The sequence below is a fragment of the Delphinapterus leucas genome, chromosome 1 (genome assembly GCF_059928025.1).
Source record: "Delphinapterus leucas isolate spDelLeu-1000000601 "Yukka" chromosome 1, BTC_Dleu_Yukka2, whole genome shotgun sequence".
Classification (NCBI taxonomy): domain Eukaryota; kingdom Metazoa; phylum Chordata; class Mammalia; order Artiodactyla; family Monodontidae; genus Delphinapterus; species Delphinapterus leucas.
Genome location: NC_143129.1, coordinates 59,885,255 through 59,906,158, shown reverse-complemented (window position 1 = coordinate 59,906,158; position 20,904 = coordinate 59,885,255). Strand labels below are relative to the sequence as shown.

General features: G+C 35.9%; 1 protein-coding gene across 9 annotated transcripts in view; it reads right to left on the bottom strand.

The window, feature by feature from the left end:
• The window catches only part of COP1 (COP1 E3 ubiquitin ligase), a 276,120-nt gene that overhangs the window by 143,689 nt on the left and 111,527 nt on the right, over positions 1–20,904 (bottom strand). For all 9 annotated transcript variants that reach the window (XM_089910807.1, XM_089910796.1, XM_089910781.1 and 6 more), the window contains 2 exons: positions 6,649–6,763; positions 2,165–2,300 (listed from right to left, as the gene is read on the bottom strand). In XM_089910807.1, coding sequence (XP_089766933.1) covers positions 2,165–2,300; positions 6,649–6,763 — 251 coding nt within the window. The remainder of the gene's footprint in view (positions 1–2,164; positions 2,301–6,648; positions 6,764–20,904) is intronic.

Genomic DNA, 20,904 nt, shown 5'->3' with positions numbered 1-20,904 from the left:
TATTCACACGTAAAAGAATGAATTTAGATCCTTACCTAAAACTATATACAAAAATTAATTCAAAATGGATCAAAAACCTAAATCTAAAACCATAAAACTCTTTTCACAAGCTGGGATTTGGCAATGATTTCCTGGATATGACACCACAGGCACAAGCAACAAAAGAAAAAATAGACAAATAAGACTTCATAAAAATTTTTAAACTGTATGCATTGACAACAGACAATATCAAGAGTAAAAAGGCAACCCACAGAATGAGAGAAAATATTTATAAATCTGATAAAGGATTAATATTCAGGATATATAGAAAGCTCCTGAAACCAACAATAAAAAACTCAATTTAAAAATGGACAAAGGACTTGAAAAGACATTTTCCCAAAGAAGATATACAAATGACCAATAAGCATGTGAAAAGACATTTAACATCAGTAATCATTAGAGAAATTCAAATCAAATCTAGGCAATCAAACCTAACCTCATACCCAGTAGAATGGCTACTATCAAAAAAACAAAATAAATACTGGCAAAGATGTGGAGAAATTGGAACCCTTAGGCTCTGCTGGTAGAAATGCAAAATGGTATAGCCCTGGTGGAAAATAGTACAGCAGTTCCTCAAAAAATTAAAAATAGAATGACCATTTGATCCAGCAATTCCATTTCTGGGTATATACCCAAAAGAATCGCAAGCAAGGTCTCAAAGAGATAGTCTTACCCATGTTCACAGCAGCATTATTCACAGTAGCTAAAACATGGAAGCAACATAAGTATCCATTGACAGACAGACAGATGACCAAAATGTTATATACATGCAATGGAAAGTTATTCAGCCTTAAAAAGGAAGGAAATCCTGACATATGCTATAGCATGGATGTACACTGATGACACCACACTAGTGAAATAAGCCAGTCACAAAAAGACAAATATTGCACCATTCCACTTATATGAGATACTTGCAATAGGCAGAATCATAGACAAAGAAAGTAGAATGGTGGTTGCCAGGACTAGGGGCAAGAGGGAACAAGGAGTTATTGTTTAATGGGTACTGAGTTTCAGTTTTACAAGATGTCAAGTATTAAAGAGATGGATGGTGATGACAGTTGCACAGTATTATGAATGCATTTAATACCACTGAACAGTTATTAAGATGGTAAATTTTATGTCATGTGTATTTTACCAGAATAAAAAATAATTGGAAAAAAGACAAGATATCAATCATATCAAAATTTGTGAGATGCAGTTAATGCAACACTTGGAGGGAAATTTATAACACAAATTATCTATATTAGAAAAGAAGAAAGGTTTCAACTCAATCACTTCAGTTTCTCCCTTAAGAAACTAGAAAGATAAGAGCAAATTACTCCTAAAGAAAGCAGAAAATGGGAAATAATAAAGTTAAGAGTAGAAATCAATGAAACAGAGAACAGAAAAATAGACAGTATCAATAAACCAGGAGCTGGTTCTTTGAGAAGATAAATAAAATTGAAAACTTCTAAGCCAGACTATTAAGTATAAAAAAAAAGGGAAACAAATTTCTGAAATCAAGGATGAGAAAGGAAAAATCATTACAGAATCTAAAGACATCAAAAGGATAATAAAGGAATACTATAAACACTTGTATGCCAGTAAATTCAACAACCTAGATGAAATGGACAAATTCCTTGAAAGGCACAAACTAAAAATAATGCTCAATCAAGAAGAAACGGATAACCTGATTAGCCTTACATCTCTCCTAAAAGTTGGATTTGTTTTTAAAAATCTTCCCTCAAAGAAAACTCAAAACCAAGATGGCTTCACTGGGGAATTATACAAAATATGTAAGGAAGAACTAACACCAATTCTTTACAAACTCTTCTAAAAAACTGAAGAGGAGAGAGCATTTATTAGGAGAGCACACCTTGTCATTAAAACCACACAAAAGAATTACAAGAAAACAAACTGCAGCCCTATGAGGCGGATACTAACAATCATTACATTTTAGAGATAAATTGAGGACTAAAGAGATTCAGAAACTTGCCTAAGACCGCAGAGCTAAAAATTGGCAGACAAGCTGGATTTCAGAACAGAGGCTCTTAACCATAATATAACTGCTTCTCAAATTCAATTAAATTCTAGACACTCCTGCAAAAGAAAATAGTAAGAAAATAGTATGCTGCCCCATACTTACCTAGAAACTATGCTGGAACCATTATAGAGATCACTAGCATATGATAATGTAGCCAAAGGTCGTACTGAATTATATCGAGTAAACTTGGACAAGCATTCCTGAAATTCATCCAACTGGCTTGCAGTTCGACTGTCATCTGTATGAAGAAAACAAAATAAAATAAATGAACTGAAACATAAGTCAAAGAGCAATATCCACAGACTAAAAACTATATACTAAACACAAACAACAACTCTTCAAGAGTACTTAGAAAGGACTAACATACACAAATTATTGAGCTGATCTTTCAACTTTTAAGAAAAATTTCTCAGTGGTTCTTGAAAGACACAGTCTCTTTCAACACCAGTAAGAACATACTGTGAATTCTTTTTCTTTTTTAAGCAATAATTTCTTGCAAAAACAAAAAAAAGTACCTCTGATCAAGAGACGTTAAATCATTTATTAAAACAAAATCCCTTATCAATGAAGAAGGTGAGGGTGGAGAGACAAGTACATATACTGGACAGGGTATTTGTTAAAGGAACATATTTACAGGGATACATCTTCATGTTCATGTTTACTTATAGTCAAAACACAATAATAACATAATTTAGATTAAAAATTGATTTTTAAGTAAAAAGAAAGTGAAATATTTGTTCACATAATACTTTGAAGTGTTTCAAATCCAATTATGGGACGAGAGTAAAAAACTGCAGTGTATGAATTATTAATTTTCAAAATCAAACTTAAAATAGGTTCACTCGGGCTTCCCTGGTGGCGCAGTGGTTGAGAGTCTGCCTGCCGATGCAGGGGACACGGGTTCGTGCCCCGGTCCGGGAAGATCCCACATGCCGTGGAGTGACTAGGCCCGTGAGCCATGGCCGCTGAGCCTGCGCGTCCGGAGCCTGTGCTCCGCAACGGGAGAGGCCACAACAGTGAGAGGCCGGTGTACCGCAAAAAAAAATAAAAAATAAAAATAAATAAATAAAATAAAATAAAACAAACAAATAAAAATTGGTTCACTCAAATGTTTTGGTGGAATATGGAAAACAATAATTCCATCCAATAGAACTCTTTACAAATACTTTGAGTAAAGTCCATTTCAGTAAACTATTCATAACTAAATGATGTAGAATTTAAATCACAAAATCAGGTTATAAAGGACCTGAGAAGACAGCTAATTTACTCTCCAATGTAGAAACAGGCCTACAGTAAAAGCATGAATAAAAACATTGTTTTTCAAAACTGCTTAAAGTTTGGACTTGCGTTTTCCCTTCCAAAGAAAGAAAAGAACACAATTACTTTAGTTAGCTTTCTATATTGAAACTTGAAATAAGCCTGTTACAACACAGTGTTTTCATACCTTCTTCCTTATTCTTAGCTCATATACATATACACACACAGAACTTTTTTAAGGTAAACTTTTGTGATTTCCCTTCTTAAATGTCCTTTGAAAATACTAGTAAGCAAAAAGAAATTAAGCTGTAAGAATCATTAAGCCAAAAGAGTTACTATTACTCTACTATATGATATATAATAAAGAATTTATTTATTTTATCTGGAGATTTCCAGTTATCTTGAATTGCTGACATGAAGTACTTTATCTAACAATTATTATAAAGAAAAACAAACAATTAGTTGAGGAAACTAAGTAAGCTTCTGGCCCTAATATTTTACATTTTAAAGATTTAAACACTAACTTAACATAGTCATCTAACAACCTACATTAAAAGGGCTCAATTTTGTAGTGTTTCCATTCTAGAAAACACAAAAGGAACAAACCCAATTAGCATGAAATATCAAGATGTTATTGAGCTAAAGTACTTGGTCCACAAAAATTATTCTCAGGAAATTCAACAAATGATAAATAAAACATAGGTTATTGCAAAAGGGGGGGTATCAACTGCACTGCAAAGTGGTTTGGATACAACATGCATCCAACCATGTAACTGGTTCTTTTTATATATAACCCTATTACTGTGAGCTACGTAATGCAGTAAATACTGAAAAGACAGTTACTTTATAGCTAACCATTTAAAATTGTTTTAATATTAATATATTCTTTCAACATTTTGACATCAATCCCTAAGTACATAAAATTCACAAGCATTCAAGAATGTCTATTCTGCAGAAGATCACAATCCTTTTCTAGGGTAGTTGAACTTCCAGCCATCATATCCACTCATTTAACACCTACTTTCAACAGAAGTTATAAAAATAACACTAAAAGCAGTTATTTCAGTATCTGAAATCATAGGGATTAGATTTCACTTATCTGGTTGTAAAAAGGTAGGATTTTGTTTGCTTGGTTGGTTTATGATCAATACCCATACATATCTGATGGCATATCACCCCTCCTATTCTAATTACAGATTAGTTTGCAAAAGTGTGTTCAGTGTCTCTTCTCTCTTCTAATCTTTATAATTTAGCTTCTCTTTCAATTACAATTAAGAGTTCAAAGCATTTTTTCTTAGTCTTCATGTCTCATTTTCATAGATGAAAATAAAAGTTGGGGATGGGGAGTGTGTTCTCATTTGAAGATATACAAAAGGACAATCAAACTCTTAGGTACCCCATTACAAAGAAGTTTAAATTTCCTCTTTACAGCCAAGGACACTAGGAGGGACTCCATATTCAGCAATATGATCAGTGTAGACACTGCAAATTTGTTAAGTTAAATTTGAGATTCCTAAAAACTAAAGACAACATGTGTTAAGTACAATACAGCCATGTCTACAAAAATAAAAATCTAATCTTCCTCCTGGTTTTAACTTGCTAGTCTACCTCCCTATAAAGCTATATCTCCAAAATAAATTAAATTGGTTTGTGATTACCTTTACTATCCCACAGCATGCTTATGCTATAGTTATTTACAAATTATTAATCAATAGCCTACTCCAATCTCTCTTTCCCATCTTGCTCTCTCTCTTTTTTTAATGTCTGCCATTTGCCTGTGGTTGTATTTCAACATCATACCAATAACATCTGAAAGGGTTAACATGAACCCTCTGCCAGTCAGTAGAATGTAGGTCTAAGACTACTTTCAATGTAACAGCTTCCTACTGTAGCTTATAGACTATTACAGAAGTTTAATAAGGGGCTCAATTCTCAAGACAATACAATGAGAGCTTTGCATCTGTATGAAAACTGTTGACTATTAATTTCAAACACACTTATAAACAAAGTTTGGCTTTCTTCTACTCTTCAGAGGAAAAATGCTAGTGAACCTATATACATTTTTCTGCCACCTCCAGTCCTGAGGCAAATTTCTCCAAAGATTCTCTCTCTATAATGTGTGGATTATAATACAAACATGCCTATTCAAGAGAAAACCAAGGAAAAATTTTTAACAATTAATAAAATAACAGACATTTTTTTCCTTGGTGGTCCTCATTTTGAGCAGGTGTATTACAAATGACATCAACTAATTGAGAATCTAACTTATACCAAGCATTGTATTTTACATGCATCATCTATAAACCTTAAAAAAAAAAAACCCTGCTGGGTCGGTATAAATGTCCCTACCGCACTGGTGAGCAAAGACACCAAGAAAGGCTAAAGATCAGAGAACTAACAAAAAGGGAACAGAACTCGGTTACTTTTCTATAGCAATAAAAATATTCTATACTATTGTGTACAAATCTTTGCATAAGTTATTTCCTCTACTTTGAATATGTTTCTAATTACCTTTTTTAGTTAATTAATACTAGCCTTGACTAAATACAACATCTCTGAAATCCCTACAGGAATCATTTTCTCACATTTCTCCATTTTCAACATGGCACGGCTTTTTCACTCCCAGTTATATTAGTGGATATTCTTCTCTATTCCCTTAATGCCCTTTGCATATGTATATAACATAAAATATCACATAGAATTATTATTTTTTTTTTTGCGGTACACGGGCCTATCACTGCTGAGGCCTCTCCCGTTGCGGAGCACAGGCTCCGGACACGCAGGCTCAGCGGCCATGGCTCACGGGCCCAGCCACTTCGCGGCATGTGGGATCCTCCCGGACCGGGGCACAAACCCATGTCCCCTGCATTAGCAGGCAGACTCGCAACCACCGCGCCACCAGGGAAGCCTGACACGTAGAATTATTTACCTGTTGCTTCCCCCCACTAAATTCATAATACTCCTTGACGACAAGAACAAGTACTTTGATCTTTTTATTCTTAGCACAGAGGATAGTGCTTAGAACTTAATAAATGTTGAAGAATAGAAGGCAACTGAATGGAACTTATTTTTGCTAGCTACATATTCATGGCTGATTTGTTTTTAACTTTATACAGCTCACTATATACAGATAAAAAATTCCCAAATGAAGAAAGAGAACAAAAATAGATATGGAAAAGCAATGTTCTCCAAGATGTCTAAGAACCTCCACAATACTGTGCTAGACTATGTTGAAAACAGACACTTTTGCTTTCCATAAATCCAGCATAAGAAGCTAGATTTGGATATGAAACATGAATCTGAGATATTTTAAGAAGTCCTGAATGTACCTGAGATACGAGACATCCTTGTAGAAAAGTAACATTGCTCTAAGTCTTCAAAATGAGCAGTGAGTCGTTTTCGTCTTGATGCTAATGTGCTGTTATACCAGGGCTGTTTCTTTGTCTAAGGTGATAACAAGAAAAGACACTTGTAACTCAGAACAAATCATACTATTTCTCTGCACAGAATATCCAAATGCTTGAATATTTAATTTCAAAAGTTCACATTAAAATACTTACAAATAGCAAAATCCCGAAGTTCTTAGACCATATTTCGAATTCTTATTTTAAAGGGAAAATAGGTCAATTTTATGAGAATAAAATGAGAAGCTTCTTTCAACTCTCCAAATTAAATGAAGATAGAATCTATTATAAGGGCTATTCTAAAAAGTAGAATTTTGAGAATTTTACTTTAATATGCATCAATTGTTAGAAAACAATTACCAAAAGAAAACTAATTACTGCTTCATCATCCCTATATTGCAATCTATACCTTGTGAATAACAGGAAGACTGCTTGGCTGTACAGAATAGGTATTTAAATTAACACTGATTATTAGGTTAAGGTGTAGTTAATATGTATAGTTTGACATATACATTAGAAGACCCAAATAACTAAATCACATATATATATACACACACACACACACACACACATACATATATATATATATATATATATATATACACACACTTAGAGAACAACAACAAATCTGAAATATACTGGCATATAAATCTTATTTAAAAAGTTTATAATCCTAAATATATAATACTACCAACACCATGTTAATTAAAAGGGTATGAAAACCCTTCCACAAATGGTTACTATTATGCTTGTGGCACATTAACAGATAAAGAGATAAGACACATAATGAGATCCTGAGATGACACAAGTTCACCAATAAGAATACCAGAGCTGCAAATGTATTAAGTAAGAAATATTAAGTTACTACAATGAACAAAAAACACTTATATAAAGTGAACTCCTGCTAAAAGTAAATGGTAACTAAGATATATTTTAAAGTTGTGCTTGGATCAAAAGAAAAAAAGGACTATTTTCCAAAAGATAAACAACCAAACAGGAAGCTGAACTCAGAGAGGTAACAGTAAACAAAATATAAGAGTGTAGAAAAGGGGAAACAAGGGGACAATCTGATTTGAGGACAAATACCTACAAAAGAACAAGTATTAGATTTGGAGAATAAAAAGAGAATTTCCAAAGTGGAAGATAAATCTGCAAAAATTACTCAAAATGAAGGAATAAAGTCAAGAAGAAAGAAAAATTTGTAAGACAAGAGACATAGGAGACAGGATAATAAGGTTTATTCCAGAAAAAGATGTCAGAAAAATAATAGTGAAGGTGATCCAGGACCTTGGAAAAAGAATGGAGACAATGATCGAGAAGATGTAAGAAATGTTTAACAAAAACCTAGAAGAATTAAAGAACAAACAAACAGAAATGAACAATACAATAACTGAAATGAAAAATACACTAGAATAAATCAATAGCAGAATAACTGAGGCAGAAGAACGGATAAGTGAACTGGAAGACAGAATGGTGGAATTCACTGTTGTGGAACAGAATTTAAAAAATGAATGAAAAGAAATGAAGACAACCTAACAGACCTCTGGGACAACATTAAACGCAAAGACATTCGCATTATAGGGGTCCCAGAAGGAGAAGAGAGAGAGAAAGAACCCGAGAAAATATTTGAAGAGATTAGAGTCAAAAACTTCCCTAACATGGGAAACGAAATAAACACCCAAGTCCAGGAAGCACAGAGCATCCCAGGCAGGATAAACCCAAGGGGAAACACACCAAGACACACAGTAATCAAACTGGAAAAAAATAAAGACAAAGAAAAATTACTGAAAGCAGCAAGGGAAAAACAACAAATATCATACAAGGGAACTCCCGTAAGGTAAACAGCTGATTTGCCAGCAGAAACTCTACAAGCCAGAAGGAAGTGGCATGATATACTTAAAGTGATGAAAGGGAAGAAGCTACAACCAAGATTACTCTACCCAGCAAGGATCTCATTCAGATTTGATGGAGAAATCAAAAGCTTTACAGATAAGCAAAAGCTGAGAGAATTCACCACCACCAAACCAGCTCTACAACAAATGTTAAAGGAACTTCTCTAGGTGGGAAACACAAGAGAAGAAAAGGACCTACAAAAGCAAAACACAAAACAATTAAGGAAATGGTAATAGGAACATACATATCAATAATTACCTTAAACGTGAATGGATTAAATGCTCCAACGGAAAGACACAGGCTTGCTGAATGGATACAAAAACAAGACCCATATGTATGCTGTCTACAAGAGACCCACTTCAGACCTAGGGTCACATACAGACTGAAAGTAAGGGGATGGAAAAAGATATTCCATGCAAATGGAAATCAAAAGAAAGCTGGAGTAGCAAGACTCATATCAGATAAAATAGACTTTAAAATAAAGAACGTTACAAGAGACAAGGAAGGACACTACATAATGATCAAGGGATCAATCCAAGAAGAAGATATAACAATTATAAATATATATGCACCCAACATAGGAGCACCTCCATACAAAAAGCAACTGCCAACAGCTATAAAAGAGGAAATCGACAAACACGTATTATCTCACACCAGTGAGAATGGCCATCATCAAAAAATCTAGAAAAACTAAATGCCGGAGAGGGTTTGGAGAAAAGGGAACACTCTTGCACTGCTGGTGGGAATGTGAATTGATACAGCCACTATGGAGAACAGTATGGAGGTTCCTTAAAAAACTACAAATAGAACTACCATATGACCCAGCAATCCCACTACTAGGTATATACCCTGAGAAAACCATAATTAAAAAGGAGTCACATACCAAAATGTTCATTGCAGCTCTATTTACAATAGCCCGGAGATGGAAACAACCTAAGTGTCCATCATCGGATGAATGGATAAAGAAGATGTGGCACATATATACAATGGAATATTACTCAGCCATAAAAAGAAACAAAATTGAGCTATTTGTAATGGGGTGGATAGACCTAGAGTCTGTCATACAGAGTGAAGTAAGTCAGAAAGAGAAAGACAAATACCGTATGCTAACACATATATATGGAATTAAGAAAAAAAAATGTCATGAAGAACCTAGGGGTAAGACAGGAATAAAAACACAGACCTACTAGAGAATGGACTTGAGGATATGGGGAGGGGGAAGGGTAAGCTGTGACAAAGCAAGAGAGAGGCATGGACATATATACACTAACAAACATAAGGTAGATAGCTAGTGGGAAGCAGCCGCATAGCACAGGGAGATCAGCTCCGCGCTTTGTGACCGCCTGAAGGGGTGGGATAGGGAGGGTGGGAGGAAGGGAGATGCAAGAGGGAAGAGATATGGGAATATACGTATAACTGATTCACTTTGTTATAAAGCAGAAACTAACACACCATTGTAAAACAATTATACTCTAATAAAGATGTAAAAAATAATAATAATAATAAGAGTGGGGGACTTTAACACCTCACTTACACCAAATGACAGATCATCCAAACAGAAAATTAATAACAAAACACAAGCTTTAAATGACACAACAGACCAGACAGATTTAATTGGTATTTAATATTTAATAATATAGATATTTAATTGATTTCTTTCCATCCAAAAACAGCAGATTACACTTTCTTCTAAAGTGTACACAGAACATTCACCAGCATAGAACACATCTTGGGTCACAAATCAAGCTTCAGTAAATTTGAGAAAATTGAAATCATATCAAGTATCTTTTCTGACCACAATGCTATGAGATTAGAAATCAATTACAGGGTAAAAATCACAAACACATAGAGGCTCAACCATATGTTACTAAATAACCAAGAGATCACTGAAGAAATCAAATAGGAAATCAAAAAACACCTAGAGACAAATGACAATGAAAACACAACAATCCAAAACCTATGGGATGCAGCAAAAGCAGTTCTAAGAGAGAAGTTTATAGCAATACAAGCCGACCTCAAGAAACAAGAAAAATCACAAATAAACTAACCTTACACCTAAAGGGACTACAGAAAGAAGAACAATCAAAACCCAAGGTTGGCAGAAGGAAAGAAATCATAAAGATCAGAGCAGAAATAAAGGAAATAGAAACAAGGAAAACAAGAGCAAAGATCAATAAAACTAAAAGCTGGTTCTTTGAGAAGATAAACAAAATTGATAAACCATTAGCCAGACTCTTCAAGAAAGAGGGAGAGGACTCAAATCCATAATATTAGAAATGAAAAAAGGAGAAGTTACAGCAGACACTGCAGAAATGCAAAGCATCCTAAGAGACTATTACAGGCAACTCTATGCCCGTAAATGGACAACCTGGAAGAAATGGACAAATTCTTAGAAAGGTATAACCTTCCAAGACTGAACCAGGAAGAAACAGAAAATATGAACAGACCAATCACAAGTAATCAAATTGACACTGAGATTAAATATCTTCCAAGAAACAAAAGTCGAGAACCAGATGGCTTCACAGGGGAATTCTATCAAATATTTAGAGAAGAGCTAACACCCATCCTTCTCAAACTCTTCCAAAAAAATGCAGAGGAAGGAACACTCCCAAACTCATTCTATGAGGCCACCATCACTCTGATACCAAAATCAGACAAAGATACTACAAAAAAAGAAAATTACAGACCCATATCACTGATGAATATAGATGCAAAAATCCTCAACAAATACTAGCAAAGAGAATACAACAACACATTAAAAGGCTCATACGCCATAATCAAGTGGGATTTATCCCAAGGATGCAAGGATTCTTCAATATACGCAAATCAATCAATGTGATAAACCATATTAACAAATTGAAGAAGAAAAACCACATGATCATCTCAATAGATGCAGAAAAAGCTTTTGACAAAATTCAACACCCATTTATGATAAAAACTCTCCAGAAAGTGGGAAAAGAGGGAACCTACCTGAACATAATAAAGGCCACATAAAATAAACCCACAGCGAACATCATTTTCAATGGTGAAAAACTGAAAGCATTTCCTGTAAGATCAGGAACAAGACAAGGATGTCCACTCTCACCACTATTATTCAACATAGTTTTGGAAGATCTATCCACAGCAATCAGAGAAGAAACAAATAAAAGAACAAATTGGAAAAGAAAAGGTACAACTGTCACTGTTCGCAAATAACATGATACTATACATAGAGAATCCTAAAGATGCCACCAGAAAACTACTAGAGCTAATCAATGAATTTGGTAAAGTTGTAGGATACAAAATTAATGCACAGAAATCTCTTGCATTCCTATACACTAATGATGAAAAATCTGAAAGAGAAATTAAGGGAACACTCCCATTTACCACTGCAACAAAAAGAATAAAATACCTAGGGATAAACCTACCTAGGGAGATAAAAGATCTGTACGCAGAAAACTATAAGACACTGATGAAAGAAATTAAACATGACACAAACACATGGAGAGATATACCATGTTCTTGGATTGGAAGAATCAATATTGTGAAAGTGACTATATTACCTAAAGCAATCTACAGATTCAATGCAATCCCTATCAAATTACCAATGGCATTTTTTTACAGAACTAGAACAAAAAATCTTAAAATTTGTATGAAGACACAAAAGACCCCAAATAGCCAAAGCGGTCCTGAGGGAAAAAAACAGAGCTGGAGGAATCAGACCCACTGACTTCAAACTATACTACAAAGCTACAGTAATCAAGACAATAGGATACTGGCACAAACGCAGAAATATAGATCAATGGAACAGGATAGAAAGCCCAGAGATCAACCCACACACCTATGGACAACTAATCTATGACAAAGGAGGCAAGGATATACAATGGAGAAAAGACAGTCTCTTCAATAAGTGGTGCTGGGAAAACTGGACAGCTACATGGAATAGAATGAAATTAGAACACTCCCTAACACCATACACAAAAATAAACTCAAAATGGATTAGAGACCTAAATGTAAGACCAGACACTATCAAACTCTTAGAGGAAAACATAGGAAGAACACTGTCATAAATCACAGCACGATCTTTTTTGATCCACCTCCGAGAGTAATGGAAATAAAAACGAATTAAACAAATGGGACCTAATGAAACTTAAAAGCTTTTGCAAAGCAAACTATAAACAAGATGCGAAGACAACCCTCAGAATGGGAGAAAATATTTGCAAATGAATCAACAAAGGATTAATCTCCAAAATATATAAACAGCTCATGCAGCTGAATATTAAAAAAACAAACAACCCAATCCAAAAATGGGCAGAAGACCAAAATAGACATTTCTCCAAAGAAGACGTACAGATGGCCAAGAAGCACATGAAAAGCTGCTCAACATCACTAATTATTAGAGGAATGCAAATCAAAACTACAATGAGGTATCACCTCACACCAGTTAGAATGAGCATCATCAGAAAATGTACAAACAACAAATGCTGGAGAGGGTGTGGAGAAAAGGGAACCCTCTTGCACTGTTGCAAGGTGGGAATGTAAACTGATACAGCCACTCTGGAGAACAGTATGGAGGTTCCTTAAAAAACTAAAAATAGAATAACCATATGATCCAGCAATCCCACTACTAGGCATATACTCAGAGAAAACCGTAATTCAAAAAGACACATGCACCCCAATGTTCATTGCAGCACTATTTACAATAGCCAGGTCATGGAAGCAACCTAAATGCCCATCGACAGACGAATGGATAAAGAAGATGTGGTACATATATACAATGGGATATTACTCAGCCATAAAAAGGAACGAAATTGGGTCATTTATAGAGACATGGATGGATCCAGAGACTGTCATACGGAGTGAAGTAAGTCAGAAAGAGAAAAACAAATATCGTATACTAACACATATATGTGGAACCTAAAAAGTGGTATGGATGGACCGGTTTGCAGGGCAGAAATTGAGACACAGATGAGGAGAACAAACGTATGGATACCAAGTGGGAAAGTGGCGGGGGTGTGGCAGTCGGGGGGTGATGAACTGGGGGATTGGGATTGACATATATACATTAATATGTATAAAATGGATAACTAATAAGAACCTGCTGTATAAAAAAATAAATTAAATTAAATCCAAAGAAAAAAAAGAAGGGCTTCCCTGGTGGCGCAGTGGTTGGGAGTCTGCCTGCCGATGCAGGGGACAAGGGTTCGTGCCCCGGTCCGGGAGGATCCCACATGCCGCGGAGCGGCTGGGCCTGTGAGCCATGGCCGCTGGGCCTGCACGTCCGGAGCCTGTGCTCCGCAACGGGAGAGGCCACAGCAGTGAGAGGCCCACGTACTGCCAAAAAAAAAAAAAAAAAAAGAAACATTAAAAAAAAATAATAATAATAAGGTTTAAAATATGGGCCCCCAGAGACCCAGAAAAGAGTTACAGACTGAAGAAGACATATCTGAAGAGTTGGTGCTGACAATTTTCCAGAACTGAAAACATACATGAATACAGACATAGAAATTATTCCTACCAAGAAGGATAATTAAAAACAAATCCACAAGGCGTCTCTGGTGGTACAGTGGTGAAGAATGTGTCTGCCAATGCAGAGGACACGGGTTCGAGCCCTGGTGCGGGAAGATCCCACATTCCAGAGAGCAACTAAGCCTCTGCACCACAACTACTGAGCCTGCGCTCTAGAGCCCACAAGCCATAACAACTGAGCCCACGTGCCACATGTACTGAAGCTCGCACGCCTAGAGCCCGTGCTCCACAACGAGAAGCCACCACGATGAGAAGCCTGCGCACTGCAACAAAGAGTAGCACCTGCTCGCCGCCAACTAGAGAAAGCCCGCACTCAGCAACAAAGGTCCAACGCAGCTAAAAATAAATAAAAGTAAGTTAATTAAAAAAAAAAGAAATCTGCAATTAGACACACTAAAGCAAAACTATGTTTTTTTACAAAACAGAAAGGTTTTAAAATGAGACAAACAGAAAAGTTAATTCACCTAACAGGAACAATTAAACAAGCAAAATACTTCTCAAAAGCAATAAGAGAAGTTAGAACAAAGTAAACTTTGGTTATCCTCAAAGGTTGAAATAAAATAACCCCAACCTAAAATTCAGATTCCAACAAAACTGTCCTGCAACAACACGAGCAAAATATTTTTTCATGTAAATGAAAACAAGGATTATAACCAATAAGCTACTTCTTAAAAAATTTCTGAAACCATGTAATTGAAAAGTTCAACAACACAAACCAGAATGTCTGAGACACAAAATGAAAGAGAAGCAAGGAAACTAGTAACCAAGTAAGTGATTTTAAATATTGTTTACATACATTAATTATAATATCTAATTTATGGGGTTCAAGAATAAGACAGAATAAATACACTGAAAACCAGCATACACATCAGAAGAGAGGGCCCAGATACTTTTACATGAAAATTCTACCAAATATTCAAGGAAGACATAACATCAATTGTACACAAACTGTTTCAGAAAACACTTCCCAATTTGTCTTCTGAGACCAGCATAGCTGTAATACCCAAACCCAACGAGGACACTGGGGAAGGGGAAGGAAAGAAGAAGGGGAATAAGGGCCTTCATGAAAACAAGCACCCACAACAAAATAACAGCAAATCAATTTCAACAACATGTAAAAAGAATAACTCATCATGACTAAATGGAGTTCAGTCCAAGAATGCAGGGTTGTTTTCATATTAGAAAATCAATCCACGCAATTCATCAAGTGGGCAGAATACAGGAGATATCCATATAAAAATTTCTGCCTGGTTTGCAGGGCATAAATTGAGATACAGATGTAGAGAAAAAACATATGGACACCAAGGGGGAAAGCAGCGGGGGTTGTGATGAATTGGGAGATTGTGATTGACATGTATACACTGATGTGTATAAAATGGATGACTAATAAGAACCTGCTGTATAAATCAATAAAATTTAATTAAAAAAAATTTTCAAGAGATGCATAAAAAGCATCTGACAAAATTCAACACCTATACATGTTAAAATTTCTCAACAAATTAGGAACAGAAGGAAACTTCCTCAACTTGATAAAGGGCATCTACCAAAATGTAGAGCTAACATATAAGTTGAAGTATAAGGGGGAAAGGGGAGGGAAAAAGAGGAAAAAGAAGAGAAGGGAGATGTGGCGAGAGGAGAGGAGGGGAGGGAAGAAGGAGAGGAGAAGGGGGGAAGAGGTGAGGGGAAACAGAAAAGAACACACAAAGATTAGAAAAGGTAAAAATATCTTCTTGCTGATCATATGATTTTACATAGAAATTCCTGAGAATCTACAAAACTACTAGAATTAAAAAATTTAGAAAGAAAATTAATAAATTTAGCAAGCTAATAAGAAATGGCTAATGTACAAAAGTCAATTCTATGTTTATATATTCACAACAAAGTAGAAAATAAAAATTTTAAAATAATTGTATCAATAATAGCATCAAAAAGAATTAGAAATTTAATGAAAGCATGGAAGACCTCTATATTACAAACACAAACACTGCCAGGAGAAATTTTTAAAGGACCAAAATAGATGGAAAGATATACCATATTCATGGACTGGAAAGCTCAATATTGTTCGTGTGTTACCATTATGGTAACTGGGTAAATGGTACAGGGGCTCTCTCTGGTTTGTTGTCTTTTTTAATGATTTTTGTTTTGTTTTGGCCGTACCACGCAGTTTGTGCAATCTTAGTTCCCCAACCAGGGATGGATAGAACCCAGGCTGCCAGTAGTGGAAGCATGGAGTCCTAACCACTGGACCACCAGGGAATTTTCATGGGCTCTCTCTGTATTAATTTTTACAACTGCATATGAATCTACAATTATCTCAAAATTTAAAAATTTAATTTTACAACTCTAAAGAAACTTAGGAATAAACTTATGAAGAAATAAATAAAACCTAGACTCAACTTAATATCATAAATATATCAATTCCTCGTAAGGTAATTTATAAGTTAAAGGCAGTTCTAATAAAGATACCAAGAAGCTTTTTTATGCAGCTAGAGAAACTGATACTAAAGTTGATGTGAGGGCTTCTCTGGTGGCGCAGTGGTTAAGAATCCGCCTGCCAATGAAGGGGACACGGGTTCGAGCTCTGGTCCGGGAAGATCTCACATGCCGCGGAGCAACTAAGCCCGTGCACCACAATTACTGAGCCTGCACTCTAGAGCCCGCGAGCCACAACTACTTAGCCTGCAAGCCACAACTACTGAAGCCTGAGTGCCTAGAGCCCGTGCTCCGCAACAAGAGAAGCCACTGTGATGAGAAGCCCACGCACAATGAAGAGTAGCCCCCACTCACTGCAACCAGAGAAAGCCCATGTACAACAATGAAGACACAACACAGCCAAAAATAAAATAAATTAAATAAATTTAAAAAAATAATAAAGTTCATGTGAAAAAACAAACAGGAAAGAATATTCTGTAAAACACTGAAAAAGAAGTGCTGGGGGGTTGGAGGAATTAGTTCTATCAGACATTAAAACATACCATAAAGAGGTGATAGTGAAAAGAGAAACACATCAGCAGATAGAAGAGAAAGACCAGAAATAAATCCATTTTACACACAGAATTTTTGATATGAGAAAGGCTGCATATCACAACTCTCGATCAAAGATAGATTTTTAAAAAGTGGGCTGGGACAACTGACTAGACATTTGGATAAAGATAAAATTAGATCCACACCTCAAAACATACACAACAATAAACTCCAAACAGAACACAAATCTAAATGTAAAAAATGAAATGAGACAAGTATTTTAAGAAAACATGGGTAAATTTCTCTATATTTTAGTTACAGATAGACATTTTGAACTATGACTCAAAACCCAGAGGTAACAAAAGATTGGTAACTTTAAATAATAATTTAAAAAATTTGAACAGTTTCAAAGAAAAACAGAAGAAAATATAGGCAACATTTATCACAGATAAAGGGCTAATATTCTTAATATACCGTCAAATCTTAAAAATTGAACAAAACAGATCAAAAACTTTATAGAAAAAATAGGCCAGGGCTTCCCTGGTGGTGCAGTGGTTGAAGAGTCCGCCTGCCGATGCAGGAGACACAGGTTCGTGCCCCGGTTCGGGAAGATCCCACATGCCGCAGAGCGGCTAGGCCCGTGAGCCACGGCCGCTGAGCCTGCGCGTCCGGAGCCTGTGCTCCGCAACGGGAGAGGCCACAACAGTGAGAGGCCCGCGTACCACAAAAAAAAAAAAAAAAAAAAAAAAAAGGCCAGAAATATGAATACATAATCCACTAATAAGTATATTAATATACCAGTAATCATAAGATGTTTGTTCAACTTCATTCATAATTACAGAAACATAAAACTATTCTGAGATATATTTCTCACCTGAAAGATTGGCAAAAATTTTAAAGTAAAACTCATTCTTTTAGAGAGGCTCTGAGAAAGACTCTAGGAAAACAGGCACATTCATATATTGCTGGGGAAAATGCAAATTGGTACAATTCTTTGGGGGAAGAGGATGATTTGGCAATATCAATCTCTTTCTCTCCATCCGTCCGTCCGTCCGTCCATCCATCCATCCATTCATCCATCTACATCTTTGACCCAGAAACCCCATGTCTAGGAATTTACACTGAAGATACATTGTCCAACAATATGAAAATACATATGCACAAGTTAATCACTGCAGCACTACTTGTATTTACAAGATAATGTAAACTACCTGTCTTTATGTAACAAATTGATTAAATAATCCTATGCAGCTATAAAAACAATGAGGAAGAGTTCTATGAACTTCTGTGGATTTGTTTTCATGCTAAATTGTTAAAATAAAAAAGCAAAGTGCAGAAGAGAATCACTAGGAAAGCTACCCTTTGTGTAAGAAAAAAGAAATAAGAGAATATGAATATGTATCATGAAAACCTGACTAATAAAACTGGTTACCAACAGGGGGTAAGAAACAATGTAGTGGGAAAAGATAAAGGATATGGGAATTGGAAGAAGGGCTGGACGGGTGGTATTTATTATGACTTTTTGTATAGCTCTGACTTTTAGAATCAGGTTAATATTTCATACATTCAAAAAAGTCTGTATGTCATAAAAATGGGGGGTGGTGGAACACAAACAGAAGCAAATGAATTTAACTGTATTTCAAAGAAATATCACAGTTTATACTGATGAAAATTAACAATCAAAACCAAGTAAACTTTGAACACACTATATTTTCACACTATATTCTCTCAGGCTAAAGACAAAAAGAAATTTAAGTATCACTAGTTAGATTTGTTTTCTTAGTAATTTCCATACTAGTTTATATATATATTTTCTTTTTCTAAGACTATGACAATAAGTAAAATTTATTTTGATAATGAGAGCTAGGTTTCTGTCAGAAAAGAGAATTAGAGATATAGAAAGGGTACAATATAAAGCTACAACGAACCCTGTGATAGTGAACTGCAATGAGAGCTCATCAGTATGAACTCATAGCTTTTATGACAGATGCAGAAACACAGACATGTTATTTACATATATGATTACATAAATATTATGTTCATAAAGTGAATAGCATAGATTAATCTCAGCTAGTCTGTATTGCCCACATGGTCATCTCCAGAACAGCTGACTCTTACCTACATTACAAAATGTTGTGGGTTTTTTTAACAATTCTTTTTTTTTTTAAATTTATTTATTTTTGGCTGCATTGGGTCTTCTGTTGCTACACGCAGGCTTTCTCTAGTTGTGGCGAGTGGGGGCTACTCTTCGTTGCGGCTCACAGACTTCTCATTGCGGTGGCTTCTCTTGTTGCAGAGCACGGGCCCTAGGAGCACGGGCTTCAGTAGTTGCAGCACGCAGGCTCAGTAGTTGTGGCTCATGGGCTCTGGAACACAGGCTCAGTAGTTGTGGCTCATCGGCTTAGTTGCTCCGTGGCATGTGGGATCTTCCGAGACCAGGGCTCGAACCCGTGTCCCCTGCATTGGCAGGTGGATTCTTAACCACTGCGCCACCAGGGAAGCCCACAAAATGTACTAAATAAAGATAAATGATATTCCATAACCATGGGCCTGTGAGTTGTTTGGGAGCAGACTGTATCAGTCTGTCAGCATTGTTTAGTAATAATAAGTGAATTTATGATTCACCTGATTTCAGTGGAGCCTGTAACTTAATGGCTGGTCACATAACTAGAATGCACTGCCCATGTGACTAGCTTAAAATAAGAGATCCGACCTCAAGCCAAATTTGAATTTCCCATTACTAAGGTGCTTGAGATGCAAGCTAGCAGTTGTTCTGAACCTGGAAACAAAGCAATTCCTCTGTGACTCGGTGGTAGAAGGACAAAGAAGACTGTGCCTGAAGTCTTCATATCCCTTTCAATGAGTACCCTTCTTCTGCTTGGCTGTACTATATCCATTGCCTATAATGATGTTCCAGAAGTATAAACTGCTTGATTCCTGTGAGTCCTTTCATCAAACACTTAAGGTGAACAATATATAATTAATGGATACATATTATAATATGTTATATATACAGATATACATATTTCCTAGCTCTGTCCACCGAGAAGACCTACAAGCAATGATGCTCTAAGTGCAATAAGCACACTTAAAACCCAGATCTTGCGCTTCCCTGGTGGTGCAGTGGTTGAGAGTCTGCCTGCCAATGCAGGGGACACGGGTTCGTGCCTCGGTCCGGGAAGATCCTACATACCGTGGAGCACCTAGGCCCGTGAGCCATGGCCGCTGAGCCTGTGCATCCGGAGCCTGTGCTCCGCAACGGGAGAGGCCACAACAGTGAGAGGCCCGCGTAGCGTAAAAAAAAAAAAAAAGAAAAAAAAGAAAACAGGGCTTCTTGGATACATGGCTGATTCCAGGAGTGGGGCAAGGTAAGTACAAGATGATGCTGGTATATCTTGTTGTCTAAGAATGTAATAAGTCACTTAAAGAATGATAAGAACATGAAAATCAGCTTGAAGGAGTTCCAACTAGACAAATAGGGAACAATTTCAGTTTCAAAATGATTAACAGAAAAAATTAAAATTCCATGATTCCATAACCATATAAACAAACAAAGAGGGAGCGAGGGAAAGATCCTCCCTTTCAGTAGAAATGCTAACGAATAAATGTGGAAGTATTACTCAGCTATTTAAAAAAATGAAATAATGCCATTTGCAGCAACATGGATGGGCTTAGAGATTATCACATTAAGTCAAGTTAGACAGAGGAAGATGATACTGTATGATATCACTTAAATGTGGCATCTAAAAAAATGATACAAATGAACTTATTTACAAAACAGAAATAGACTCACAGACATAGAAAGCAAACTTATGG